This window comes from Aspergillus japonicus (genome assembly GCF_003184785.1).
Source record: "Aspergillus japonicus CBS 114.51 unplaced genomic scaffold BO86scaffold_28, whole genome shotgun sequence".
NCBI lineage: Eukaryota > Fungi > Ascomycota > Eurotiomycetes > Eurotiales > Aspergillaceae > Aspergillus > Aspergillus japonicus.
This window is the reverse complement of record NW_020291665.1, coordinates 119,231-145,767: the sequence shown is the minus strand read 5'-3', so window position 1 is coordinate 145,767 and position 26,537 is coordinate 119,231. Positions and strand designations below refer to the sequence as shown.

The 26,537-nt window shown below is 54.7% G+C and overlaps 13 protein-coding genes across 13 annotated transcripts; 9 read left to right on the top strand and 4 right to left on the bottom strand.

Moving 5' to 3' along the window:
- The first annotated feature begins 57 nt into the window (after positions 1 to 57).
- On the top strand, positions 58 to 1,186 carry BO86DRAFT_389676 (U4/U6-U5 snRNP complex subunit SNU23). Its single transcript, XM_025672197.1, has one exon. The coding sequence runs from the start codon at positions 293 to 295 to the stop codon at positions 947 to 949; it is 657 nt and encodes a 218-aa protein (XP_025527093.1). The 5' UTR covers positions 58 to 292; the 3' UTR covers positions 950 to 1,186.
- Positions 1,157 to 4,085, bottom strand: BO86DRAFT_363333 (uncharacterized protein). Its single transcript, XM_025669965.1, has 4 exons — positions 3,883 to 4,085; positions 3,530 to 3,826; positions 3,342 to 3,451; positions 1,157 to 3,286 (listed from the first exon to the last, which is right to left on the bottom strand). The coding sequence occupies exons 1-4, from the start codon at positions 4,003 to 4,005 to the stop codon at positions 1,315 to 1,317; spliced, it is 2,502 nt and encodes an 833-aa protein (XP_025527092.1). The 5' UTR covers positions 4,006 to 4,085; the 3' UTR covers positions 1,157 to 1,314.
- A 355-nt stretch (positions 4,086 to 4,440) lies between these two features.
- Positions 4,441 to 6,178, top strand: BO86DRAFT_339907 (phosphatidate cytidylyltransferase; the record flags this gene model as incomplete). The annotated part of the gene is made up of 2 exons (XM_025669030.1): positions 4,441 to 4,618; positions 4,685 to 6,178. Coding segments are annotated over exons 1-2 (1,506 nt in total), but the record flags the coding sequence as incomplete, so codon positions are not given.
- A 608-nt stretch (positions 6,179 to 6,786) lies between these two features.
- Positions 6,787 to 8,446, top strand: BO86DRAFT_389672 (histidinol-phosphate transaminase). The gene is made up of 3 exons (XM_025672196.1): positions 6,787 to 6,924; positions 6,987 to 7,142; positions 7,241 to 8,446. Exons 1-3 carry the CDS (start codon positions 6,839 to 6,841, stop codon positions 8,277 to 8,279), a joined length of 1,281 nt encoding a protein of 426 aa, XP_025527090.1. The 5' UTR covers positions 6,787 to 6,838; the 3' UTR covers positions 8,280 to 8,446.
- Positions 8,447 to 10,414: 1,968 nt separating this feature from the next.
- Positions 10,415 to 12,169, top strand: BO86DRAFT_419449 (putative integral membrane protein Pth11-like; the record flags this gene model as incomplete). The annotated part of the gene is made up of 2 exons (XM_025675121.1): positions 10,415 to 10,773; positions 10,843 to 12,169. The coding sequence occupies 2 exons, from the start codon at positions 10,415 to 10,417 to the stop codon at positions 12,167 to 12,169; spliced, it is 1,686 nt and encodes a 561-aa protein (XP_025527089.1).
- Positions 12,170 to 12,393: 224 nt separating this feature from the next.
- BO86DRAFT_456633 (DNA-directed RNA polymerase core subunit RPB5) lies at positions 12,394 to 13,718 on the bottom strand. The gene is made up of 3 exons (XM_025677176.1): positions 13,490 to 13,718; positions 13,338 to 13,420; positions 12,394 to 13,262 (listed from the first exon to the last, which is right to left on the bottom strand). Exons 1-3 carry the CDS (start codon positions 13,586 to 13,588, stop codon positions 12,737 to 12,739), a joined length of 708 nt encoding a protein of 235 aa, XP_025527088.1. The 5' UTR covers positions 13,589 to 13,718; the 3' UTR covers positions 12,394 to 12,736.
- Positions 13,719 to 13,876: 158 nt separating this feature from the next.
- bfr1 (putative nuclear segregation protein (Bfr1)) lies at positions 13,877 to 16,348 on the top strand. The gene is made up of 3 exons (XM_025672195.1): positions 13,877 to 14,248; positions 14,450 to 15,628; positions 15,685 to 16,348. The coding sequence occupies exons 1-3, from the start codon at positions 14,120 to 14,122 to the stop codon at positions 15,901 to 15,903; spliced, it is 1,527 nt and encodes a 508-aa protein (XP_025527087.1). The 5' UTR covers positions 13,877 to 14,119; the 3' UTR covers positions 15,904 to 16,348.
- A 625-nt stretch (positions 16,349 to 16,973) lies between these two features.
- Positions 16,974 to 17,913, top strand: BO86DRAFT_410283 (uncharacterized protein; the record flags this gene model as incomplete). The annotated part of the gene is made up of 2 exons (XM_025674491.1): positions 16,974 to 16,991; positions 17,113 to 17,913. The coding sequence occupies 2 exons, from the start codon at positions 16,974 to 16,976 to the stop codon at positions 17,500 to 17,502; spliced, it is 408 nt and encodes a 135-aa protein (XP_025527086.1). The 3' UTR covers positions 17,503 to 17,913.
- On the top strand, positions 17,638 to 18,017 carry BO86DRAFT_102211 (uncharacterized protein). Its single transcript, XM_025665864.1, has one exon. The coding sequence runs from the start codon at positions 17,774 to 17,776 to the stop codon at positions 17,984 to 17,986; it is 213 nt and encodes a 70-aa protein (XP_025527085.1). The 5' UTR covers positions 17,638 to 17,773; the 3' UTR covers positions 17,987 to 18,017.
- Positions 18,018 to 19,009, bottom strand: BO86DRAFT_102192 (uncharacterized protein). Its single transcript, XM_025665863.1, has one exon. It carries the CDS (start codon positions 18,649 to 18,651, stop codon positions 18,049 to 18,051), a length of 603 nt encoding a protein of 200 aa, XP_025527084.1. The 5' UTR covers positions 18,652 to 19,009; the 3' UTR covers positions 18,018 to 18,048.
- A 1,417-nt stretch (positions 19,010 to 20,426) lies between these two features.
- BO86DRAFT_431309 (uncharacterized protein) lies at positions 20,427 to 22,049 on the top strand (the record flags this gene model as incomplete). The annotated part of the gene is made up of 1 exon (XM_025675762.1): positions 20,427 to 22,049. The coding sequence occupies one exon, from the start codon at positions 20,427 to 20,429 to the stop codon at positions 22,047 to 22,049; it is 1,623 nt and encodes a 540-aa protein (XP_025527083.1).
- A 150-nt stretch (positions 22,050 to 22,199) lies between these two features.
- Positions 22,200 to 24,655, bottom strand: BO86DRAFT_102144 (uncharacterized protein). Its single transcript, XM_025665862.1, has 5 exons — positions 24,224 to 24,655; positions 23,440 to 24,164; positions 23,058 to 23,386; positions 22,564 to 23,000; positions 22,200 to 22,495 (listed from the first exon to the last, which is right to left on the bottom strand). Exons 1-5 carry the CDS (start codon positions 24,468 to 24,470, stop codon positions 22,392 to 22,394), a joined length of 1,842 nt encoding a protein of 613 aa, XP_025527082.1. The 5' UTR covers positions 24,471 to 24,655; the 3' UTR covers positions 22,200 to 22,391.
- Positions 24,656 to 25,149: 494 nt separating this feature from the next.
- Positions 25,150 to 25,997, top strand: BO86DRAFT_314485 (BRcat and Rcat domain-containing protein; the record flags this gene model as incomplete). The annotated part of the gene is made up of 2 exons (XM_025668046.1): positions 25,150 to 25,649; positions 25,724 to 25,997. The coding sequence occupies 2 exons, from the start codon at positions 25,150 to 25,152 to the stop codon at positions 25,995 to 25,997; spliced, it is 774 nt and encodes a 257-aa protein (XP_025527081.1).
- Between the last annotated feature and the right edge of the window lie 540 nt (positions 25,998 to 26,537).

Sequence of the window (26,537 nt, the reverse complement as noted above, 5' to 3'; positions counted from 1 at the left end):
CCTCACCAGTGAGGCAACAACAAGCAAACACACCAAAAACACCAAACAAGCTTCTCGCCCCACTCGAGAACATCCTGCCTACCGCCTACTACTTTGGAAATGCTAGCATCCATTTGCCTCAGCAACTATCTACTCTATCGTCAACCTGACTACTACAACTCACGACCTCTCTCTCCACAAAACCCCAACACCTCAACCCCTCCTCACGAACCAACCACATATAACCAACCCTACCCCCAAATTGCTCGGCACACACCTCAACCCCCCGAACTATCCCCCTCCTCCAAAAAAAATGAGCAACAAAGACTCCGCCTACGGCGGCACGCCCGCCTCGGACACGGCCTTCCGCAAGACCTGGGACCGGGACGAGTACGCCCGCAGGGCGGCGGCGGAGGAGACGCGGCGGAAGGAGGAGGCCAAGGCGCGGTACGAGGCGAAGCTGCTGGGCAAGAAATGGCACGCGCCCGTGGACTACAGCACGCTGGAGGCGACGACGTCGCGCACGCAGCGGCTGGACGTCGCCTCGATGGTCGGCAAGACGACGATGGTGGCGGCGGGCGCGGCGGTGGGGAAGCGCGGCCGCGGCGCCGGCTTCTACTGCGCCGACTGCGACCTCACCTTCAAGGACAACCTGCAGCTCGTCGAGCACCTGAACAGCAAGCAGCATCTGCTGGCGACCGGCCAGAGCGGCGAGGTCGCCGTCGCGACGGTGGCCGATGTGCGGCTGCGGCTGCGCATGCTGGCGCGTCGGCGGCGGGAGCGCGAGGAGGAGGAGCGCCGCGCCTGGCAGTTGGATCTCGGGGAGAGGCTGAAGGAGCGCGAGGAGCTGGATGCCAAGGAGCGCGAGGAGAAGCGGCGGAAGCGGAATGAGAAGCGGCGGAAGGGGGGCGAGAATGGCGTCAAGCAGGAGGAGGACAGCTGGGAGGGTCGATTGGGGATCATTGCATAGACGGAAGGGTAGGGGGGAAAGCACATTAGGATGGTTCCTTGTTGGCAAGGGATTGGAGGATAGATTCGGCGGTTCATGCTGCTTCAGAAGCTCAAGTATACCCATGGCGTTTCGGTTTGCAGGTTTTTACGGCTCTGTATCTTCTCTCTATACGGTTGATTTCCTTTATCCAGGCGCATGTATAAATCATTGACAGTATCCATATCAGAAACAACTCAAGCATAATCATGTACCGACCGCATTCCTATTTGCCAATATCGCTGAGAGATTATCCCAGAAGCAGAAAGAAGAAATTTCGCAGAAACCGATTATCCAATGCCCTTCGCCCGACCCAATGACTCCTGACCGATTATACCCATGAGACCTCAATCCATACACTCAATACCTTCCAATACGCGCATCGCCCGAGCACCTTCCTGCTCAAATTGACTAACCAAGCGCTCGCATTCACGTTTGAGTCTCTCCTCGCCATTCTTTGCATTCCACCTGATCCATTCTTCAACAGTCATCTTCTTCTCCGGGCTACTCAACTCGCCCTTGGTGCTGTTCAGGATATCGGAAAAATCGATGTTCTCCTTGTCGCTCGTGCCCGCCAGAATAATAGAGTCGATATCCACTGGGGTCCAGGGGTGCGTACTGTTGAGAGACCCGGTGTTTGCAGCCCGCTTAGACGGTGATGGCGTACTGGCTGCAAATGGGATCCGAGCTGACTGCTGTTTGGAAGGGGAAGGGACAAGCAGTCGAGATGTAGGCGGTTTCAGCGTCGGCTTCAAGGAGGGAGGGTGGTTTTCAGCATCAGACGACTGCGGCGATAGCGAAGGAGTGGTCTTGGACGGCGAGGGCAATGGCGAGACGGTTTCTGGCTCTTGGTCGCTTTCATCGTCTGGATCGGCATTTCCTGAAATAGAGCGACCGCCTGAGTTCCGAGACTCGACAAGCGATGTTGCATACTGCTTCTCTTTAGGAATGTCACTGTATCTCTCAACAGTCTTTGGAGGTACTCGGGATGACCTGCGACTAGCAGTTTGCTGCACAGGTGTCTGCACCTGTGGTTCTTGCTCGCTCGGTCCCAATAGCGTCTGACCATCCATGTCAAGAACCGTCTCTTCAATCTCGGACCCAGCACGATTTTCTTGTACAGCATCGGCAGGCTCTTCTGCAGATTTCCTAGACTTCTTCTGCTTCTCGGTGGACTCCTTTCTTTTGAGCTTCTTCTTCCCATTCGTCTCCTCGACCTCTGCTTCGGGTTCCCTGCTTGGCGCCCTAGTCGTGATTTCCACGGACACAAATGACTCGTGCCTTTTTGTGTCGACTTGCTCGCGGCTGGTAGCAGCGGGCTCTGAAAGCTGGTCTTCTACTGGTTCGCTCGGAGTTACTTCTTCTTGGGGTTCAGTTTTGACAGTAGTCGAGTTTCTCGCGCTTTGTCGCTTGCTTGAACGTCTTGTTTGTCGTGGCTCTTGAACCTGTGGCTGAGGCTCTGGTGACTGGTGTGGCTCTGGTTCCTCAACCGGCTGAGGCTCAACTTCGACGCTGTGCTGTTCTGTGTCATTCCATGGCTCTGGGGCCTGTGCGGTTTTCTTCTTGGATTTCGATTTTTTCGAAGGCTTCGGTGCCGGCTCTTCGCTGGGTTCCTTGATGCTAGCCCTTTCTAGCTCGATATCATTCTCGACTACAGCTTCGGGCTCCGGATCTTGAGGCGCCTCGGGTGAAGCAGGGGCCTTAGATGTAGATGAATCATCCGTGACATTTCGGCCTTTGGAAGCAGCCTTCTTCTTGCTCGTACCGCGGCTCTTCTTCGGTTTCGCTTCATGGACTTCCTCCATGGGCGCTTCCATCGTGGCTGCCTCGGGCTGTTCCTCGTGTTCCAGTTGCTGGGCACTAACACGGGTTTTAGTCGCTCGCTTTTTGAATGGAGGTTCGGGTTTCTCATCGGTCTCTGCATCCAGATTCGTATCGTCCTTGGCTATATCCTCACTTGTCCTCTTCTTGCCTCTGGTTCGTTTCGCTTTCGGCGGTTCTGATTGCGTCTGATATGTGCTGTCCACGTCCATCTGGCTGTCTGCCTCAACCTGCTCATCCTTCTTCTTGCTTCTGGACTTGGACTTCGTTGACTTCTTCGACGACTTCGATTTCGTGGTTGATTGGGACATAGTGCTTTGGTCCATTGAGTCGTCGACTTCCTGCACAGGTGCCTCTGAAACAGTGGACTGGGTCGAGAGACGGGCCGCCTTGGAGACGCGACCTTTCTTCGAGCGGGAATTCTTTGCTTTCTTTGTGGTAGGGGGCTGAGCAAAAACGAAGAAAGAGCAGTCTGAGGACCGTCGGTAATGCTCGTCGCTTTTAGGCAAAGGGGTCAGTCACGTCTAAGACAGAAAGAGCGACAGAGACATACAATGGGTCATCTTTTGGCTCCCAGCCATCGAGCGACAATTTACAGTACGCACAGGTGGCCAGGTCATTGCTCTCTTCATTTGGGCAAAAATACCATCCGCCTTCAACCATCTATTCAACAGCGCAATGGTCAGAGCTGATGATCACAAGGTGATATTACAGTCGCCGTGCTCAGATATTCAATCTCACCTTGTCCGATTGACAAGTCCAGCCGCGCTTTCCATCGTGAGGCCATGCTTCGCCAAAGGTAGCCTGTCTGGCCTGTACGATGCGCTCACTGGTCGGGTCTTCGATCTCAGCGGGATTGGAGCTGTGCTGTTGAATGTCCATCATGACAGCCCACCCACAGTCCGGCGCATGCTTCAAATGTTCCGTGATCGGGTTGTCCTCTTCCTCCCACCCATCTAGCGCTCTGCGGCACAGGAAACATATCGTGTTGTCTGGATTCGTCTCGTAGGGGTGGTAGAAGAATCCTGCATGAGCAAGCTATGAGAAGCGCAAGTCAGCGATTGAATTGCTGCAGGGGAACGCTGTTGGAATACCTCCGCGGGTGAAGGCCTACTGTGAGGCCAAGCGATAGGCTCTCCGGGCGTAATTGATGACCTTCGTCCCCCAGGGTACAAGACCCGGTCGAAACTAGCGAGACGAGCGGCAAAGGTCTCCATTTCCTGGGCTATGGCTGAGAATGATTATGACATTGAGACTGACCGTCATCCAAGGTTGTAAAAGTGCGACGCTCAACAAGCGCCCTCTTGTTTACAGCCTTGTTTGGGTTGGCGGGAACGCGCCGCGGAGAAGTGCAGTCACGTGATTCTGATCCAAGCCTGTGGCTGATGCTATGTCAATTGTGGCTAGTGTCCGCGCCCCGAAGTCGGGCAGTTTCCTCATCCGGAGCCCAAATGGAAAGGGCCGAGAACATCAGCCGAAGGGAAGGCCGGAGTACGTCAGACAGACAGTAACTATTGATTAGTCCCTCTCCTCCTTCCTCCCCTCCTCCCCCCCCGTCCGTCCGTCCGCAATTTGTCGTCGGCTCTCGATTACTGAAGTGCAATTGTTGTTGCCCGCCGTGTATACTTTTCTTTCCACTTGTCCCCTCCCCCCCCCCCCCCCCTTCCTCATATCACCCTCTCACTAACCCGACCTTATTCTCCATTTCTTCCCTCGTCTTCGACCATGATTTAAGATCTTACCTCTGATGCCCCTTGAATTGTGCGACAATTACAGCCACCGCTGTGCTCTTTCCACCCCTTGCCGGGAATCGCGACAATGCGCGCTACTGTAAGTACTGACTGACTGTCAAGCAACTGAGGAATCCAGCGTGGATGTCTAATCATCCGTTCCTAGACTCTCTTTCTGAACAACGGTTCGGGCTCCTACGTGCGCCTGCGCTCAATCAGCCCAGCAATTCCGGGTTCCCTCCGCTCCTTCTCCAATGACTCCCAACCAACACTATCTCCCAGTAGTGTTCCATCGCCCTATAGCCGATACGCCCCTCGGAGGAGTAATGGCCAATGCACAAATACAACTGACAATGGGCTCTTGCTACCTCCGTCGGCTGCCTCGTTCTCTACCTCGTCACAGCGACACGACCCCGGCGACTGGGACATCAACCCAAATCTAGCGATTTCAGACTTTGCTGAGCTGCCGTCCAAAGATTTCGGCGTCAATCAACATATGATCATCAATCAGGAATTTAAGGAAGCTTTGCGACAGATTCTGTGGCAGTTCCGGGCTCCGATTCGGTATGCTTTTGCCTATGGGTCGGGCGTCTTTCAGCAGACAGGAAGCGCTCCTGGCTCCGGCAAGTGCCATCCGTCAGCCCCAGCAGCTATCAAGAACATGCAACAGGGCAATGGCAAGATGATTGATTTCATTTTTGGCGTTTCATATTCACAGCATTGGCACTCGCTGAATCTGGCTCAACACCGCGATCACTATTCCGGACTGGGCTCCTTGGGCTCGTATGCAGTGTCGCAGGTGCAAGACCGATTTGGAGCGGGTGTTTACTTCAATCCCTTCGTTACGGTCAATGGCACCTTGATCAAGTACGGTGTGGTCAATATCGATACACTTTGCCGGGATCTGAGCCAGTGGGACACACTATACATCGCTGGCCGCTTACAGAAGCCTGTCAAGATCCTGCGCGACCACCCGAAGGTGCGACTGGCAAATCAAATGAACTTGCTGTCTGCGGTCCGGGTGGCTCTTCTGTTGTTGCCCGCCGAATTCACCGAGTTCCAATTATACAGCACCATCGCAGGAATCAGCTATATGGGAGACCTTCGCATGTCACTGCCGGCAGAGGATCCTCGCAAGGTCAACAATATTGTTTCTTCACAAATGGCAAACTTTAGACGGCTCTATGCCCCCCTCATCGACAACCTCCCCAATGTGACGTTCAATGATCCCCGGTGTGCCCAGGACGACTGGATCGATGACCCGGAGACGAACGTGCGGCTCACTCAGGATATGGACCCTGTCAAGCGTGGCAACATGGTTCGCCGTCTTCCGGATGCTTTCCGTGAGAAGCTCTACTTCCAGTTCCAGTCACTGTATCAGATCCCGCGAGCGGAATTCAACACAATGATGAAGGAGCACAACGACACGGATGAAAACCTTCGCCGGAGACAGGGCGGTCCTTTTGAGCAGCGCATTGCTGCTGATAAAGAGCTTCCGACGAAAGTGCAGGCTGCAATCAGCAAGACGATCCGCTGGCCCAGTACCGTTCAGTCGATCAAGGGCCTGTTTACTTCCGGATTCAGCCGGACCATGCATTACCTATGGGAGAAGATAGAAAAGTACCGCAAGTCGGGCAAAAAGAGTGCCTCGTCGGACGCGCCTTCGGCGGACGCTTCCAAGAAAGAAGAGTAAAAAGGGGATGTCACGAATTGCATCGCACTGTGCTCGTACCCCTCCATCTTGTTCAAAGCGCGGGTAACGTTTTATAGACACATCGGGGCTATGGTTGAGGGCATAGTGAGGCGTTGATGAATTTACAAGGTATTGGTCGGGACATGTGTATTTAGTATATCCTCCAGGGTCCACAACACCGAAGAACAGGACTACTTAGGATGCTGTATAGAAAAACCAATGTGCAATAAAACATAAAGTTAGACTAGAGTCATTGTGTGCTGGTGCATTGGCACATTCTACATTGGGTTTCATTTCCATTGACGCATGTGTCCAGCACTGGTTAGATTAGCGAGTCAATACAAGACAATCAAGGAGAAGCTGAATAAGAAATATTAGGTACCTACCTAGTAGTAGTCTCAATGAGTCATTAAACAACCGCACGGCCATGAATCAGTAGCGAATATAGTTGAAGGGAGGAAAGAGTCATACATATAAAGGAAGGGCATGGAGCGGTACCTGAACCCACTTCCGACACCGGTTCCGACGATTGACTCCCCCGCCGCCACTCCCCCTCCCCGTCCGTCCGTCTTCTTCCTTCCATTCTAGAAAAGATTTCTGCTTTGTCGCAACAACCAATCCAACAAGATGACTTCACGAAGCTCCCCTTTCGACCTCCAGAAATGCGCGCGCCCCAATATTCTTAAGCTGCAACCTTATCGCTGCGCCCGAGAGTGTGTTCTGCCCCTCCCTCCCCCACAAGCAATCCTCGACCGGGACCGGACTAATGAGTCAGTGACTACAAGGACGACGGAACGAACATCTTGCTCGACGCCAACGAAAATGCCTACGGTCCGGGTCTCGCCTTGAACTCTGAAGGTGCCCTTCAGCACACGACCGGATCGTCCAAGCCCGAAATCGATCTTCTGGGATTGAACCGCTACCCCGACCCGTAAGTCTCCGCCGGAGATGACTCCGTTCGAATCACACTCCCTCCTTACCTCGCATCAATTGCAAAGATCTCAGTCACTGAGAGATTACATGTGATAGACACCAGATCGAACTAAAGCAGCTCTTCTGCAACCTCCGCAACACCCACCACCACACTCAGAAGACTCTCCGCCCGGAAAGCCTCTTCGTCGGCGTCGGATCCGACGAGGTGATCGATGCGCTCCTGCGCTGCTTCTGCGTACCGGGCAAGGACAAGGTCCTGACGTGCCCCCCTACGTATGGCATGTACAGTGTCAGCGCACAGACCAATGATGTCGAGATCGTGCAGGTACCACTGGACGTGAACAACGACTTCCAGCTGCAGCCGGACAAGATTAACGAGGCCCTGTCGGCCGACCCCTCGATCAAGCTGGTGTACATCTGCTCCCCCGGCAACCCCACCGCCAACCTGATCAAGAAGGCGGACATCCAGAAGGTGCTGGAGCACCCGACGTGGAACGGTGTCGTGGTGGTGGACGAGGCATACATCGACTTCGCGCCGGAGGGCTCGAGTCTGGCCGAGTGGGTCAATGACTGGCCAAACCTGGCGGTCATGCAGACGCTGAGCAAGGCCTTTGGTCTGGCGGGCATCCGATTGGGCGTGTGCTTCACGAGCCCCCCGATCGCGACGCTGCTGAACAGCCTCAAGGCGCCCTACAACATCTCCAGCCCCACGAGTGCACTTGCGACCGCGGCGCTCTCCCCCACCCACCAGGCCGTGATGCAGAAATACCGCGACCTGATTGTCGCCCAGCGCGACCGCCTGGCCCAGGAACTGCCGCAGATTCCCGGTATCGGGCGCTTCCGTGGCGGCAAGGAGTCCAACTTCCTTCTGGTGGAGATCCTGGACAAGCCGGCCAGCGAAGGTGGCAAGCCCAGCAATGTGATCGCTCAAGCGGCTTATGAGGCCATGGCCGAGAAGCGTGGTGTTGTGGTGCGCTTCCGGGGTAAGGAACTCGGGTGTGAGGGCTGTCTCCGCATCACGGTGGGCACGGAAGAGGAAGTCACCAGATTCCTCCGGGAGATTCGAACCGTTCTCGGTGGTCTCCACAAAGGGGAGAGCATTGACTCTGTGAGAGGGCAAGTGAGCCAGAACTGAATTCGGGGGAGGTAGGCTTGCTTGTCTTGGCGGTATCCTCGGGGAAATCTAGATTCTTTGGGTTGTTGGGTAATATCGGGCAATTTCCTGGAGCCTAACCTAACTAACTGAACTAACTGAACTAACTAAACTAAATGAACGTAACTTACACTAAGTTAGTCAGAGACAGACCATGCATAGATAGAAATTCGATTTTCAACGCAGCGCAATGCAAATCCCGGCTCCTCCTCTACCTAGCGTAACGTATGCTGCCGGCAGTTCCTTGAACAGCTGGACCTACCCCTGACCAGCTTGCAGACCACGTATACGTACGTATACGAACAGGGGAGTTAAAAGGTAGTAACCGGCGTCTATGCTGTGGCTCAACACTTATCTGTCCCTGGCTCGCAAACAAAACCCATGGATACAATATCCCTTCCGTATATTACTCCGGAGATTGTAGAACGAATCAAACCAAAGTGCTGTATCTAAGCTTTTTTCTCTCTTCCTCTAGTATCCAGGATACGTAGTGCTCATATGATTGATTGCTGGCAGAGCACCTCGGGTGTCCACGGTATCGAGGCAACCGACCAGGATTCATTTCGAATAAAGGACGCCTGACTCGCGCATGGAGACTTGGCTATCGGGTAATTGGGGGGAGTCGTGTGCACTCCGTTTTCTCTGCGTAAGGAAGGTTTGGATAGTACAGGTTGGTGAGTGTTTCATGTTTGTAGTCCGTAGTTGAGAAGGTGATAGACTATCTTCCCTGAGCTTGGAGATGATGTGATGTGATTGATGTCTGTCCGGATGTGCAAACAAATCGGGGATCGGCCTTTCCCTCGTGTTGGCAGATCCGCTTATCTCCACTCCCTCACCCACCCTCGAAGACTTCTTGAGTGATACAATGACTTTATCGCATGTTCAAGAGGCGGGCAATGGGATTGCTTGCATACGAAACCTAATCTGGTGTCCCTTTCACCCGCACGTGTTGTTGTTCTTCTCTCATATGTCAAGTTTCTCTCCCTCCGTGTTTTCCAGCAGCTCCAGCTCCAGCTCCAGCTCCAGCCTCCTCCAGCTCCAGCTCACATGCAGCAAACGAAGGAAAGAAAAGCAAATCCAAACCAAACCAAGAGTCCGGTGGCAAATGGACAATTGGGAATATCACAAGCTTGCAACCCATCTGCTGCTGGGCTTCGTATCCGACCAGCCTGTCATATCCCAACCCATTGGCTGACTTAAACGCCATGGTGCAATCCTGGCTCTATCGCTTCTCTCTGGCTGGTCCATTGCCTCGACTCCTTCTGGTCCAAATTTCCCCGACTTCCGTCAAATCCAGCCTTGACCAAGATAAGGCCCAGGCGCCTTCGTGCCCCCCCCCCCCCTAAATTTCCGTCGGCCAGCGTTATCTCCTCACCGGCCAGCGAAGTTTATCGGAACGCCTTGACCCCAACAGCCAGATCCTGGCTTGCCATGAGTCCCACTGAGAATATAACATGGTTCACCAGCCGGGCTGACCATCACGATGGTGCCAACGACCTCGGGCTATCGTCTTCCTAAACCATACCCTTGCTGGCTCTGGTTCGACGCGGCGCTCATCGCGCGACTCGGTCGCAACCGGAATCTTCCCTAGAAGATCCCCCCAAACACACCTCTCGGTTGACTGCGGACCTGGATATAATAACTTCGACGTCACAACGGCGGTGAATCCGGATGTGTTTCGCGCCTCCTCCCACTGTTGACAAGTTGACAACCTCTGCTCCTTTCTCGTCGCTCGTGAGAAAGTAGTGTCATGTTCAACCTCTTCCGGGATCTTACTCAAAGGGGTTTCTCCCGCCATCTTCCTTTCTTAGCAGTTACGCAGAAAATCACACGGTTAACATCTTCTCCACCCACCGAGAACCTCTGTTTGGAAGTCCGACTGTTTTATTCTCCGGGGCTCCTCTTCTTGGCCCCGGCTTCTCCACACGTACCCCAGTCCGAGGGCACGTGCTCATCGATGACATTTCTCCCGATTTGAGACATTCGAATGCGAAGCGAAGTACCATTATAGTATACCATAATCCACTTCCAGGCGTGCAAAACACGCCATCACCTACAGATCGAGATCGCCCTTCCATAGCGTCCTCTGGCCCCTCTTCGGAGGTGGCTCGGCGGCCATGAGTATACAATGGATGCTAAATTCTCGTGGGCTTTTCGACAGCACGCCCCCAAATCCTCGAACGAAGCTGGACAACAACTCCACCCTTCTTGTTAGCTGGTGGGCGACTGGCTTTTCCCTTGCAATCATTGTCACTCGAGTCTGCGGGCGCTACGTCCGGACCGAGCGTTTCTTCATGGAGGACAAGGTTATGCTAGCCGGCGTGATTCCGCTCCTGATCCGCATGGCCTGCGTGCATGTCATTTTGATATGGGGAACAAATAATACGAAGACTGCCGGCCTGTCCATCGAAAACATCGATCATAGGGTTGTGGGCAGCAAGCTGGTATTGGTCGCTCGGATCTTCTATGCTGTCTTGTGAGCGATCGAATTTCTCTGCTGATTTCGTGATTTGACACATGCACTAATACAGCCCAATGGGAGCAGTATCTGGACGGCGAAGTTCACAGTATGCGAGTTTTTGAAACGTGTCTCGGGCATGATCTGGCGGCGATCCCTCGACATCTTCCGCAAATCGCTCTACTATTTCTTGGCCTCGACCCTGCTCGCGGTCGTCATTGCTACTCTCGCGGAGTGCTCTCCGTTTGACCATTATTGGCAAGTCGTGCCGGATCCAGGGCCGAAGTGCCGTCTTGGGTATGCGAATCTGATCGTGATGGGGACCTGCGACGTGATCACAGATTTGCTTCTGGTTGCATTTCCGATCCCGTTCATCATGATGACTCACATGCCTTTGAAGCGCAAAGCCTCTCTTGTTATCTTGTTCGCCTTATCTTTGATTCTCGTGGCAATCACTCTCTACCGGGTGCCGTCCGTCATCTGGCATGATGGAGAGCAACAGTACCGATCGCTTCTGGCGTCGCTGGAGATACTGGTCGCCACAGCAGTGTCCAATGCTGTTGTGATCGGTTCCTTCGTGCGAGACAAGGGCGTCAAGAAGAACAAATTCAAAAAGGCCCTGGCATCCGCTTCGGTCAGTGAGAACATGGACTATAGCTCCTTCCGCCGCCAGACCATCACCCACCATCAATGGGGCAGCGATTCAGACCTGGCTGCAGGCCTGGGAATCCGTCTGAAGCCGGAATTATGCTCTTCAGACAGGGATCTGCCCCGTCCTGCGCCGGTCGCTGCTCCTTATCACACCCTCACAGGCCGTCCCAGCGGCCTACTGAGTCCGAACTGGTCTTTCCCTCAACGACCGGGGGGCATGGACGATGACCACACGTCTACCACAGGCAGTCTCGACATCAAAGTCAGCCCCCATGAATATATACCGACCAGCATTTCTCCTCCGCACAGGATGCCCAGAGAGGTTTCATCCCCCACTCAGCTCTCCATCTTCGATGTAGGCGGCCTGCTCAACGCGCCTACTCCCACAACCGCGCATCCGTCCCACTACCCCGATCACCAACCGCGCCATTCCAGCGGCAGTAGTAAATCCGCCATTTACGACTTCGGGGCTGCCGTCTCTCCCTCCGGCTCGCCGGACCTGAACCCAGATCCCAATGCGACCTACCCTCATCACGCAATCCCACCATCTCCAGCCGCCCCAAATTCTTCTTTCCGCTCTGGCGGCCTGCGCCGTAGCTCTCTTGCGTCGAATCGTCGCAGGGCATCGAGCGTTCACTTCAGCGATTCGCCGGAGTCACCTGTGCCGTCCTACCGCTCCCAACCGGAAGTATCGACCCCGATCCCAGAGGGCGATGATGTCGAGCTCCAGGATGTGGGAGGATTGCTGTCGCGGCGGGGATGACCGCTGCGGACCGTGCATGATGGATGACCTCCGTATCGTGCCTGTATTATTATCAGTTTTGTGTCTTTGCTTTGAGCTTAGCGTGTTTCACTGGGACTGGCCCGGGGTTTGACGGCGTTCGGCATGATTTTATGAGATATACCATATAGTATAGTAATGTTGAATCAGCATTGGTGGAATCCCACTGAAAGGGTTCGTGTCTTGCTTACAGAACCCACTTGGAGATTTGTTGTAGTGAGTGTGCAAAAGGCTATGAAACAATATGTAGAGTAGTATTCAGGTGAAGCTACCAGTCACCAAATCATCGAACCATGGGTAAAATAAAAAACGAAAACACATCGAGTTTGGTTAGAGAATAACTTTTTCGCCCTTACGCCATGCTGCCCGATGCCTGTAATTAGACAAATATTTTTCTTTCTTGTTTTTCTTTGCTCTCCATCTCTCCCTGGGACCCAAGTTTCCATGATGCATCATAGTACATGGAAGGTAAGAGTCTCCCAATCATCCCACCATCCCCATCACCCCCTCTCTCAGCCCCAATCCCATCCCAACAAATCAAAGGGTCTTTTAAAGCACCCACCGATAACTCGCATACCGCCCAGCCGTCTCACTCTTCCGAATAATCTTGACGACCTGGCCCTTCCGCAGCCCGAGGTACCGGGCGACGGGGTCCGTAAACTGCATGCGGGGCAGCTGGGACTCCTTGAGGCGGTAGCGCTCCAGCAGGCGAGCCTTCTCGTCCGGGCTGAGCAGCACGTGCTTGGGCACCAGCTCGTGCCGGGTGATGTTGACCAACAGATCCTGCTCCTGGAAGTGCTCGCAGATGCGGCCGGGCACGCCGCTGAGCAGGCGCACCGCCGAGGGGGAGATCGGCGTCTGCGTGATGAACACCCCCGTGTGGAAGTTGTTCTCGTCCACGAAGTGGTTGAACGCCCGGACTTGCTTCGTGCCCACGCCGGTCGAATCCGGGCAGAATTCCACGTAGATCGTGCCGCAGTCGGGCTGCGGGGACGGGTTCGATTTGCTGGGTAAGGGCGTGTATTTGGTTTGCATGGCTTCGGTGGGACGCGCGCTGATTTTCATTTTGTTGCGGCTGGTGCACGGGGAGGAATTGTTAGTCAGGGTTTGAAGGGAGAGAAGGGAGGGGGGGGGGGAGTGGGTGATGTACTCGGGGTATCCTAGAGGGTCGGAATATTTTCGCTTGAAGTCCGCGAGCGGGATTTGCACTTCGTCTTCGGTGACTTCGTAGCCCTGTTTTTCCCATGAAGATATTAATATGGATGATCGCACGGCTCAAAAAAAGCTGAGGGGGAGGCTCACCCGGTCCAGAAGCATCTCAAAGACGGTTCTCCATGTGCGCCAGAGTCTGGTCATCTCGCGGTCGGCGTCCACCGACCCGGTCGAGTAGTCTTCATCCATGTTGAGTTGGTAACACGTCGCGCGTGTGAGCAGGCGATAAAGATCAGAGGGCGATAGGGGCCGAGACGACAACGACCGAGAACACGCAAGTGGAGGTGAAAGAAAGCTGACCGGGCAAAACGTGCAGGTCAAAGGCGGATGCGAGAGTGTAAAATGAGGGCGGGTTTCTCGAAAAATCGGCGGACCGGCGCTAATGGCGCCAAACGGGGAACTTTTAAGCGCCGCCCGCCCAGACAGTCACACAGAGAGCGGCCAGGCCGAGCAAAAGAGCACGAGTTCCTGTTGTTGACTGAACTGAACTAGACTGAACTGATTGCCGACTAAACTTACTGACACTGCGGACTGACTCCCTATCCTTTCCCTTCCCTTTCTCTCTCTTCTTCCTCCCCTCCCCCTCTCTCTCCTCCCTCTCTCAGCCCCCACTCCTTTCTCATTTGGGTTGATTTCCTTCCAAATTGACTGATTGATTTTATTCTAAATCAATCTTTTTCTTGCCTGGCAATTGCTCTTCTCCTTCACCTCATCTCAATCATGTCCGCCGACGCCAAGGCCGCTCCTGCCACGGAGCAGAAGGTGAAGCCCACCAAGCCCAATGAGGAGACTTTCAAGGCCGATTTGGCCCAGGCCGAGAAGGAGCACGCCGCTGTGCAGGAGAAGCTGGTATGTATTTCCTTGTTTATGGCTTAATTGGCCTTACACCACGCCTCGGATTGCTTGCTTTACGGGGGTTCTCCGTTGCGGCACCGTGGCCTCTTTTTCCTTCCTCCCGGTTCTACGGCTTTCTTTCTGTGCTACAGTTCTTCCCAATTGCCATGGTCCCGGTCATCACATGCTGGCATTGAGCTAACCCCCCCGCCCAAGAATGAAATCAAGGCCAAGATCGAGACCGCCAAGCCCAACAACCAGGACTCGCCCACCGCGAAGAGACAGCAGGAACTCCGCGCCGAGCTGTCCTCGATCCGCCAGAAGCAGTCGGGCTTCAAGGCCGGCCGCTCCAGCACCCAGGAGAAGATCAACGCCCTGGACGCCACGCTCAAGGCCCGTATTTCCGAGCAAAACAACTCGCGCGGACGCATGTCCTTCAAGAACGTCGAGGAGCTGGACAAGGAAATCGCCCGTCTTGAGAAGCAGGTCGACTCCGGCACGCTGCGCCTGGTCGACGAGCGCAAGATCCTCTCCGACGTCTCCACCCTGCGCAAGCAGCGCAAGAACTTCGCCGGCCTCGAGGAGGCCCAGAAGGCCATCACCGACCTGAAGAACCAGATCGCCGCGCTCAAGAAGAGCCTCGACAACCCCGAGGCCAAGGCCCTCAGCGACAAGTACAACGAGATCCAGAAGGAGCTCGACGCCATCAAGGCCGAGCAGGACAGCGCCTTCAAGAACCTGAACGCCCTGCGCGACGAGCGCACCAAGCTGCACGCCGAGCAGCAGAAGAAGTGGACCGCCATCCGCGAGATCAAGGACAACTACTACAAGGCCCGCAAGGCGTACAAGGAGTACGAGGACGAGGCCTGGCGGGTCCGCCGCGAGAAGCAGAAGGCCCAGCGCGAGGCCTTCGAGCGCGAGAAGCGCAAGAAGGTCGCCGACAAGAAGCTGGAGGAGGCCTCCCGCCCGGCCTACACCGACGAGATCCTGATCGGCCAGGGCCTGATCCGCCACTTCAACCCCGCCTACGACTTCGCTGCTCTGGGTCTGGACGACAAGAAGGACGAGGGCTCCAACTTCCGCGCGGAGATCGGCCGTACCGTCGATGATTCCGGCCTGAAGGGCATGAAGGTCCTGAAGAAGGATGACGGCGAGGACTACTTCGTCGGCACCGGGGGCAAGAAGGGCAAGAAGGGTAAGAAGGGCGCCAACGGTAGCCCCGCCGCCGCCGCTCCGGCCGAGACCAAGTTCAACCTGAACGTTGGTGTCATTGAGGACTTTGCCAAGGTCAAGATCGACCCTCCCATGAACCAGGCGGATGTTCCTGCCGTGATTGAGAAGCTCGCGGCCAAGATCACCGAGTGGAAGAAGAACCAGGCCTCGAAGACCGAGGAGGTGAGTTTTGCGTTCTGTCTCATGTTTGTCGTGACTATTGCTAACTGTATGCGTAGAACATCAAGAAGGCTCAGGAGGAGATTGCCCGCCTGGAGGCCGAGGAGACCGCCGCTGCCAAGGACGACCGGGCCACCGACGGCGCCAAGAAGGTGGCCATCAAGAACAGCGGTGTCAACGGCAAGGTCTCTGCGGATGCTGAGCTCAAGCAGGAGAAGGACGCTGTCGCCGACGTGACGGAAGAGCTCGAGCAGGCCACCGTCGAGGACCAAGCCTAGATGTGCCGCTCCGACGCATACCTAGTAGACCATTGCATTGCACCTGCATTTTGATCGCACCAGCGACTGCGCATGGTTAGAACCCAAAAGCTGACTATATATTCGTGTGACTTTGGTTCTTTTCTTTGCATCTACCCTTATAACTTTCCTATGATCTCTGTGGCTCCTATCACCCTCAACCCTACTCCTCCCTGCTCTTCCGACCTGCTCCTCCTCCCTGCTCCTTTGATGAGAAGGAAGCCAATATACACGGGTATTGGTGACCCCCCTTGAAAACCGTGCGGTTGTATGTTGGGACCGGCTTTGGGGCTGGTCTGTTTCCTTCTTGTGTAATCAATTTCATCTATTTCCTTTTTCTTGTCATACCTTTTCCTTGCTGAATCCGTTGATGAACCTGGGCGAAAACGATAGCGTTTAGCGAATCTAATTGCAGCGTGAAGTGGTTTTGGTGAATGGATCGCTGTAGAGAAGAGATCGAGATTGGGAGTGGCAATGTTCGTATACTGCGTAAGTGTAAGATCATGTTCTGGAATGCCCCAGATTTGCGATAAGATAAGAGGGGCTGTCGGGGTGTCATGAACCCATCCGCCGCGTCAGTCTCGGGAGACCTGCAGATCCGTCACGATCAGCAGTATGCCAGTAATGCATGGATGTTTGTGCTAGGCAACTCCGAAGCATAACTTAACAGACTGAAGATGCGACGTATGGCATCCCACCCACTACACAATGAACAGTCAATGGATCTCCCCCTAAACTAGAAATAACACCGCCACAATGGCTGCGCCATCGTCCCAAGACCCAAGAAACGAGGCCGAGGAATTACGTGGAGATCCGCCCAATCGGTTGCCTAATCCGGGATCCCGCCAAGGGAGTTCGCGGCTGCCATGGCATTTTCCGACTTACTCTTCTTGTCTCTCTCTCTCTCTCTCTCTCTCTCTCTCTCTCCCTCCCTCTTCCTCCCGAACATCTACTACACTGTAGCCTTGCTCTTCGCATATCTCACCCCCTGGACTGCTACTCTTCTATCCGATAGAAACAACATCCTTCGTCTCACCGGGACAATCACAAAGATGTCCTACAACAAACCCGTACGTTCCCAGCCTTATCCCCAACCTTATCCTATACCCCAACCCCATCCTCCACCTCACTCAAACTCACCCAACAAAACCACACCGGTGTATACTATACTAACCAAAAGAAAAAAAAAAGGACAACCCACCCCCCTCCTACCCCTCCCCCGTCCACGACGCCGGACCCTACCACTACCAACAGCAACAGCAACAAGGCTACCCACCCCCGCAAGGCGGCGCCTCCCAGGACTACTACAATCAAAGCGGCGGCGGCTACCCCCCACAGCAAGGCTACGGCCCCCCTCCGCCAGGTGGTGGCGGCTACTACCCCCCTCCGCAGGGCTATCCAGGCTCGCCGCCCCCGCAGCAGCAGCAGCAGCAACCGATGTACTATCCGCAACAGCCACCGCCGCCGCAGCAGGGGTACTATGCGGGCGGGGATCGGGGCGGCGGGTCGTCTGGTGGGGGCATGTGTGCGGGTATCATGGCGGCGTTGGCGTGTTGTTGTTGTTTGGATATTTTGTTCTAGGGTGGTGGATTCTTAAAGTCTGTGGGTTGGTGATGGATGGATAGTGGTGTGGTGTGGGTGATGATGGATGGATGGATGGATGCCTTTATACCAACTCTTATTTATATGGGGATGGGTGGGGGTGTTGGGCGCTGCGTTTCTTTTGGCTTGAGTATTGGATTGTGCTGGTTTTGGGGTTGGGTCTGCTTTCAGTCTAAACGGTTCTTGGTGTTTGTGTTTTTGCTTTTACTTACTTTTACTGTGGGACTTGTTGTTCTTGCTCTGGGCTGAGATGGAACGCTATACCACACCTTACCTTACTCCATTGACAATCGCCATATCGATATTCAAACATACTATGGCCTATGGCATAAATGTCATCATTATCATTAAACCTAACTCACTAAACTCTTCATATAAATGCAGCATATCTCATAACTCATGCATCTTTAGACATCATCCTCGTAACGATCCCAACACGAAACAAAACAAAAAAATGAAATAAAATAAAGGGTATCAAAAACATCATCCTCCCATCCATCCCAGACCCAACCCCCAATCCCAACCCTACGACCTCAAACTCCCATCAACCGACAACCCCTCCACCGCATCCAAATCCACCGCCCGATACCCGCCCTTCCCCGGCCTCCGGGGCTTTCGCCCCTGGCCCTCGACGCTTGAATGCTCCTCCATGACCGTGACCACATCCGACCGCTCACTGGACACCACACTCGCCTCGACCATCTCGGGAGCAAGCGGGGGTGGACGATTCCGCTGATGATGTTTGGAGTGCGGCGCGTGGAGCCGCCCATGCCCCGGCGGCGGGAGGTGGTACCCTTCCTCGATGATCTCCGAGTGCGACGACGGCGAGGACGTCGTCGTGCTGCTGCCGGTGAGGATCGTGCCGGTCCCGTCCCCGCCGTGGGTGGTTGAGGGGGCGAATTTCCGGCCGGAGGTGAGGGCCAGGTAGAGGAGGTAGAGGAGGAGGAGGAAGCCGAGGACGCTGCCTAGCACGATGCCGACGATTGTGCCCGGTGCCAGGTGCGGGGTGTAGTTGTAGGTGGAGGGGAGGGTGGTGAATTCGCGGGGCGCGGTACGGGGGTGGGTTTTTTGGATGGTGGTGGTGATGGGTTGGTGAGGTATTCGGGGGGGAAGGTGGGTGGGTGGCATTTTTTGGGGGGTGTGGTGGTGAGGTTGGTGGTGAGGTTTGGGGGTTGTTTATGGTGGTTGTAGTGGTGGTGGTGGTGGTGGTGGTGGTGGTTGCGGTGCGGTGCGGACGGAGTAAATAGTGGAGTGGAGTATGCGATGGATGGTTGTACTGTACTCGTTATGGACGTGGAGGGGTCATAGTCTCGTGGGTTCCACCGGGCGACAAAGGTAGAGGTGAGTGTTTGAGTTGGACTGTTGGAGGGTCTGATTTTGAGCGATAAGAAGGAGGAAGAAGAAGAAGAAGAAGAAGAAGAAGAAGAAGAAGAAGAAGAAGAAGAAGAAAAGCAGAAGCGGAGATGACGGTCAGGCAGTACGACAGCAGGAGCAATAAATCGGTGGCTGGGATGGAATCGATGGATCAACCGAGCTAAACAGCTCGACCCGCCGGGCCTTCCCCGCTGGGTGGAGTCTCGCTTACTATGCCGATAGCGATAGTGTACTCCGTAACTATACTGAACTACATCAGTCCATCGGCCATATCGATAAACACCGGACATTAAGGTAAACCGCACAGGATGCTATACTAGCATCTAATCTCATTTCACAGCAGGGATCAAGCTTACGTCAGGCACCGTAAAGTACAGTCAGTACTATCCCGTCCGCCCAGTAGCTGATTTCCCATTTAGGTAACCCGGTCTGTCACAACCTTTTGGTATGAAGCATCACTAACTGTCCGCAGTGATATGGCCATTCCCGCTGTTATTGTGGACAGAGGGGTGAGAGATGCTTTCATATCTTGTGCTCATTGTGCTCATTCATCCCATGCCCCCCCCCCCCCCCCACGTCCAATTGTAAACTCTGCGGAGCTTGTTCATATGACGGGTAACCACTGCTACTCTGCAGTTTCGCCATGAACACTTTCCAGAAAGCTTCTCCACTATCAGCAAAGCTAGAATAAGCTCCTAGCAGCCTTGACACTGGGCTGGAGAATACGTGCATAGCTTGGATAGCAGCCAGCATAGCAGCCAGCACTTGACCACTGGGGGCCGACCCAGCTGCGTTTGCTACCGGCGCAACTCCAATGACGCAACAACCTGTCCTCCAGCTCATGCCGCCCTGTCCCTCAGAACAGACCTGAGATCTGAGCAGAAGCTTATGCATCTCACAGTCGGGTACGAACAGAACGATGTCGACTCGATCGATCCCTCAACGCATGGAATGACACTGGAAAGTAGTCTTCGAACTGGTATCCGATGCGCAACTGATGAAGAGCCAAATCTCGCACGCCATCAACTTAGAATACCCTTAAGATTGTCCGGCACTCAGCAGACAAGCATCAAGCAGGCGGAGGTAGAACCTGGGGCTTGGGGTTTGAGAGGAGGAACATGTCTGGAAACGGGAAGACTGGTCAAAAGTCCGTAGCGAAGATTGGCACAGCGTCCATGCGCATCTCCTGTCCCCAAAATCTGGGAGTCTGATTGGAACAGATCAAGAGCCCTCTCCCATGTCATCCTGCACGAACCGGAGGAATTGTGGGGGAAGGTCTGCCCGAAGTGGTTATCGGTCAACTTCCCTCGACCTGGCTGACCCAAGCATTAAGCGTGCAGGAAGTCTTCCTTACCTCTCTCCTCCCACTTTCTTTCTTCCACCATCCTCCACCACCCCTATCAAAACAACCTAACTCTTGCTCAAATTCACGAGAAAGTGATTGCTCAAGTAGTACTAACCCCTAGCACCACGAAAATCCCAATTCCATCCCCAACTAACCACCCACCTCACTCTCAAGCTCATCCAATATGGCCAATGCACCCACTCACCCAGATAACCGCGAGAGCGGAAACTCCCTCCCAATGTTCCTCTCAGAGCCAGAGTATACTGCTGAGGAGAGGGCGCTGTTGGATGAGCCATTCCCCCCAAAATGGGCAGATATCAGTACCGAATACTTCCGCAACTGCGAGCTGTGTTCTGACTACCACCCGTCAACGGGCCCAAGCGAGCAAATCTACCGCTGTGCAAGACCTGCATGTCGGGCCCTCTATCATCATGAATGTCTCCAGGAGATGCTCACTAAGTTGACTGAGCAGGATAGCCTCCTCATGCCCATGGAATGTCTTCGCTGCGGCACCGGCTGGGATCTTGACTCTGACTTTGAGGAGCCGGAGCATCGCCGCAAGCTCTGGTGCATTGGTGAGTTACGGCAGAAGACTATACAGCTGCTGCGGCAGCTGCGACAGTTACGGCAGGAGCTGCGGCAGGGGCGGCTTAAAAAGAAGCGGCTTCAGCAGGAGCTGCTTTGCCAGAAACAGCTTCAGCAGCAGACGCGGAACCATCCTCAGATACAGCAGCAGTACTGTCAACCCCAGCCCCGGCAGCAGATGCAGGTGCTTTCTCTGCAGGATCAGCCTCCTCAGAACCAGCAGCCGGAGCAGTACTGTCAGTCTCAGCCCCAGCAGCAGATACAAGTACTTCCTCGGCAGTGTCAGTCTTCTCAACACCCGGAGCAGATTAATCAGCAAATGCAGCACCAACAGCAAGTACAGGTACATCCTCTGCAAGATCGGCCTCCTCAGCACCAGGGGCAGAACCAGCAGCAACTACAGGCATATCCTCTGCGGTGTCAGCTTCCTCAGCACCAGCAGCAACAAATACAGCTGCATCTTCAGCAGTATTATCCAGCACAACAAAACTACCAGCAGCTTCACCAGCAGCAACCTCAGCCCCTGCGCCAGTACCAGAGCCTGCAGCAGATGCAACCTCAGCACCAGCTACAGACCCAGCTAAAGCCATATCAAGCTCGGTATCAGCAGCTGCAGATGCAATATGAACTTCGAATGCTACAACAGCATCAGCGGCCGGCCCAGCATCCAATTCAGATGCAACAGCAGCTTCAAAGACAACATAATCCTCAGCTACACCAGCAGCTGCACCCGCCGCATCAGCAACAACCCCCTACCAAGCCCAAGCCCCATCGCACTGCACCGGAAATGGCGCGATCAGCGAAGAAACCCCGTAGGAACAGGCCTGATCCCCCGCGTGGTCGAACGATAATCCCAATGAGCTTCGCTGTAATAGGAGACCGCTTCCATTGCACCTTTGTAGAAGACGGGGTGCCCTGTCGCCTGCATTACGGGAGCGCCGATAGTCTGCGGCGGCATCACCGCACCATCCACGATGACAGTCTTCCTTGCCCTGACTGCCACAGTGGGTGGTCCACCGTCGCAAAACTATCTAGACATCTCGCGGAAGTGCATGGGGTGGCCCCTGTGCGTCGGGTGACACCTAGTCACGGGGCGGCTCCTTTGCATGGGGCGACCCCTGTGCCTCAGACTCCTTTGCGTAGGCTAGCACCTAAGCAGAGGAGGCAAGATACAGTCCCCCGGGACTGGAGCCGAAAGCAGAAGCATGATGATTTCGCGTAGATGGCACGTAGTTTTTCCTTTTTCATTTTTTTTTTCAGCTTATCGAGATACCCGACCTAGTCTAGTTGATAGGATTCTCTGATTTAAGCTTTAAGTAGCCACTGGGCTACATTTAAGTCTACTGCAATGGATTCTAGACGTAAAAGTAGTCATCAATTCAGGTTCCTGCAAAGATCGATTCGGCCTAGATGTTCCTTCACGCTAAACTTACACTTCCCGCTCATTTAGCCATTCCAACCGTACCCACGAAGCTTATACCCGTCATCGCATACTAGCCCCAGCCCCAGCGATCTTCGATCTTCAAGCAACAAGCGACTTCCATCCAAACAACCCTCAACACCCTCAAAGCTGCCCCAGACTGAACTCCAGAAGACCCCTCGACGACTTGACCGTGAACTTGGCGAAGCCATTCTTGAACACCACATGCAGCAAATTCTCACAACTCCCTATACACACATTAGCCCACTATTCCTACCTCACACCCACAAACCCAACAACTTCCCGAGTGACATACCTTGCACCTTCCCCTGCTCCCCGGCACAGAACAGCACGACCCAATGCCGAATCTTGCCGCGCTCCACCATCCCCCCACACTGCCGCGCGATGGCGCGCAGGTCAAAACACGCGGCGTACCCATGCAGCAGCTCGATGCGCCAGCCCACCGCCGAGATCTCGACCGCCGTGCGCGCGCCCGTGGTGCGCGTCCAGTCGCGGGTGACCGCGCCGCCGAAGATGTTCTGGCTCCAGCAGCACCGGTAGAACTCGTCCTGGAACAGATCGGCCCGGGCCCGGACGCGGCCCGCGGGGCCCCGGCGGCTGGCGAAGGTGTCCTGCAGGGACTCCCGGGACAGGGACTGCAGGACGCGGATGCAGAATTCGCGGATCTCCGGGCCGCCGCCGATGCCTTGGAAGCTAATTTGGTCGCCGCCGGTGTGTTCGTATTCGAGGAAGCTGGGGGTTGGGGTTGTTAATTTTGAGGCAGGGGGTGGAGTAAGGGGGATGGCTCACCGGGCATGGAGGTTGGAGGGGAGAACGCAGTAGACCTTGTCGGCGAAATCGAGGAAGGTATACAGGAATCCGAACTTGACGCAAATCCTCAGGTCTTTGTCCTTGTGGTTGAAACGGATGTTGCCTTGGCGAAGAACCCGGAGCAGGATGTCGATCATGGCTTGGGTCAAGATCCCGTTGGTCATGTACTTCGATGGTAGGCTTTTCCCGGCGGGCTGGTATCGGATGAATTCGAGGGCGTCGTTGCTGCTCAGGAACTCGCGGAACTCGTCGGTAGGGAGCGACAACATATCTTTGTAGATGTATTGTTGGAAACCTCTTCCAGCGTTCTGCTGAGAGTTAGCACCGAGAAGGAAGGGAGCTTCAGTTGGGCTGCACTCACCTGGCATATATATGCCAGCAGAGCAGCGACCATTCCAGGGTGTCCGTCTGTCAGCAACATCAAACACTCCCGCCCGTTTTGGGACAGTTCAGGGCAGCCGTTCGTAGCACTGTACCTCTTGACCACATCTTGCAGCTCGGATTGGGTGTAGAAGACAGAGGACATGGAGCTCGGCCAGTACGGCAGAAGGGTGACTGTTCGCGATGGTTTGAAGGGCGGCTGACGTCTGCTGAAGCGCGCCTCGAGGGGCCCAGTCCTCAAAGACTCGTGCGAGAAGAACAAACAGAAACGAGGGCCATGTTCCTTGCCGAATCGGGCATCTACAATCTCGGACCAAAAGTCGAAGTCACCGTAGGTCTCGTGTGCGTCATCCAAGATGAAAACCAGCCCGCTGTTATGATCGCTCTGAAGGTCGGCGTGCACTTCGTCCTTACAAAGGCCCTGCTCGTAGGCTGCTTGGACTAGGTATTCCACGGCAGGCAACGAGCTACCGTTCTTCTTCCAGCCTTTCACAAAGATGACCTTGCGCGTCTGGCGAAGGAAGTCCCGGAGCAAAAGCGCGAGGGTCGTCTTGCCTGACACAGGTGTGCCTTGTACAAAGACGACATGTTTTGTGTCAAGCTCTTGTGCGATTCCAAGCAATGTCTCAGTTCGCGCACAGATCTCAGATCCTTTGTGTATGTCCGGCTGTGGTGCTAATGCTGGCATAGGGTGTTGTTGCTTGACTAGATTTTTGAAAGACTCTTAATGGACAAGTCTCTTAATTGTTTTCTGAGTAACTTACTTTCGGTGTATTCCAGGTGCTTGCTGAGTGAGTGATGGCATTCGGTGCATGAGGCTTCCTGATCAATAGCAGACACAGAGGCCTCGTTGGTGCCCATCTGACAGGTACACATGTAGCCTTTGTGTAATCCCTGGACCGTACACTTTCCAAATAGTGTCTTGACCTTCTTCAGATCCGTCGGTAGAGTTGCTGCCGAGGATGTCGGAGTAAAGGCACCAGACCCTTCTGATGAGGAGGACTTCTCCATGGCTTGGGACGACGTTATTGGGTTATTCTGTAGAAGTGAGAGAGAAATCGAGAGGGAGTTGACTCTGCAGGGATATCGATGGGCTTCTCTGAACAGAATGATGGGTAGGAAGATTGAACGCGGAATGTCTCTCCGTAAAACTGAGAACAAACAGATGGCAGGGTGGGATAGGAGGAAGTGAAGTTCCGGGCAAGCAATGTTAAGTAAATGTGTTCATCATGACTGCTAGTCTCCGGATCGGTGCAAACAACGCCGTCACTGCTGCTCAGTGCCCACAGTGTTGAATTCTGATGACCCATTTTGCATCTCTCAAATCGAGAAAAGATTCAGAATGTACCATACGAAGAAAGAGAACTATCAGAAACTGTGAATGGACAGCCTCACCCCAGGCCTCAACGGTAGGCCCCCTCTTTCCTTTTCCTCTTCCTCCTCCTCTTCCTTTGCCTCCTTCTTCTACCTCTTCTGCCTCTTCCTCTTCGTCGTCTTCTGCTTCCTCTGCTTCCTCTGCTTCATCGTGTATTATTTCTTCGCCTTCTTTCTCTCTGCCTTCTTCTTTCTCATCGTCATCTTCCATCAAGACATCAACAGCATCACAGCCTCTATCAACAGAAAAGCCGACTTCCTGGTCCAAGCTCTCACAGAGGCGAACCCAGTCCGCCAGGGATTGCAAAGATCCTCAATGACAGCGCCTCGCCAGTGTACTGCCTGCTCGGAAGACTTATGCCAAGCCAAAGCGGCACGCGCACCTTGTCGGCATGAATACTGCTCATCTTGCCTGGAAAGCTACTTCCAGTCCTCTCTATCCGAGGGGGGCCGGTTCCCTCCGAGATGCTGCGGCCAGCCCTTTGACATAACCGCTGTCGGCCAACACCTCACACTGGAGACCCTCCGGCGGTACGAGAGGAAGAGGGCCGAAATCGAGACTCCGAACAAAGTATACTGCTCTCGGGGGCGGTGTTCTGCCTTCATTCCCCCATCTTGTATCGTCAACACCCGGGCAAGTTGTCCCAGCTGTGGCCACAAGACTTGTGCAAGCTGCAAGGAACCGTTCCACACGGGAAACTGCCCGGCCAACACCGACTACGAAAGACAGATGAGCGCCGCGAGGAGGTTCGGGTGGCAAACATGTCCTCGTTGCGGGCGACTCGTGGAGCTGGATTCCGGGTGCCATCATATGATGTTAGTCAGACCCTCTCAGACTCCCCCCGCGGTTCCCGCTGCTCCGATACTGACCAGAACGTGACCCCCTTTAGATGCCTCTGTGGTGTCGAGTTCTGCTACTTCTGTGGTCGAGTCTGGAAGACCTGCAGGTGTAACGTTCCGCGTGATCCCAGGGCTGAGGCGTACGAGCGGATCATCGAGCGCACGGGGACCATCCCCCCTGGAAGCGTCGAATATATAGCCCCCGTCTTTCCGGGACCTGGTCAATTTCCCCCTCCTGCAGGTTTTCCTCCCCAGCGAGAGCTCCTCCAGAATCCCGGCCGCCCTAGAATCCCGGCCGCCCTAGAATCCCGGCCCTACAGGTGATGGCTTCCTCTCCCCCTCCTGTCCCTCGAAACCCTACCTCATATAAGAACTCTTGACTAACCACTCCTCTTGTGGTAGAACAGCGGCCTCGATCGGCCCGACCCCATCCGTCTTCCCACCTCTGGGGCCAACCCTTTCGCAGCCACCTCGCCGTGGGCAGTATGATTAGCAGCCACCTCCGCCAGCAAGAGCTTCGCCCCGGCGATGTTCCTCTAGGAGTGTACCAGACCGAGGCGTACCATCTGGAGCGGATTAGACAGGAAGTCCTCGAATTTCGACGCCAACATGAGAATGATTGGAAATTCAACGATGCTTTTCGGTGAGACTAGCTCCTGCCTCACTGTAGGGGAGGTCCGTTTTCTGGTGAAGCGTGCGGTGAAGGAAGGTGGAAGGTGGCCATGAATGGCGCGCCATACCTCAGAATCTATTTGTACCCACGTATTTAGGAGGAGCTGTGGATCTGCATGACTCTGGCCATGTGCATCAGTTAGTTACCAGCGAGGCAGGACATCGTGTCTCGGTGCTTATTGTTATCCTCTC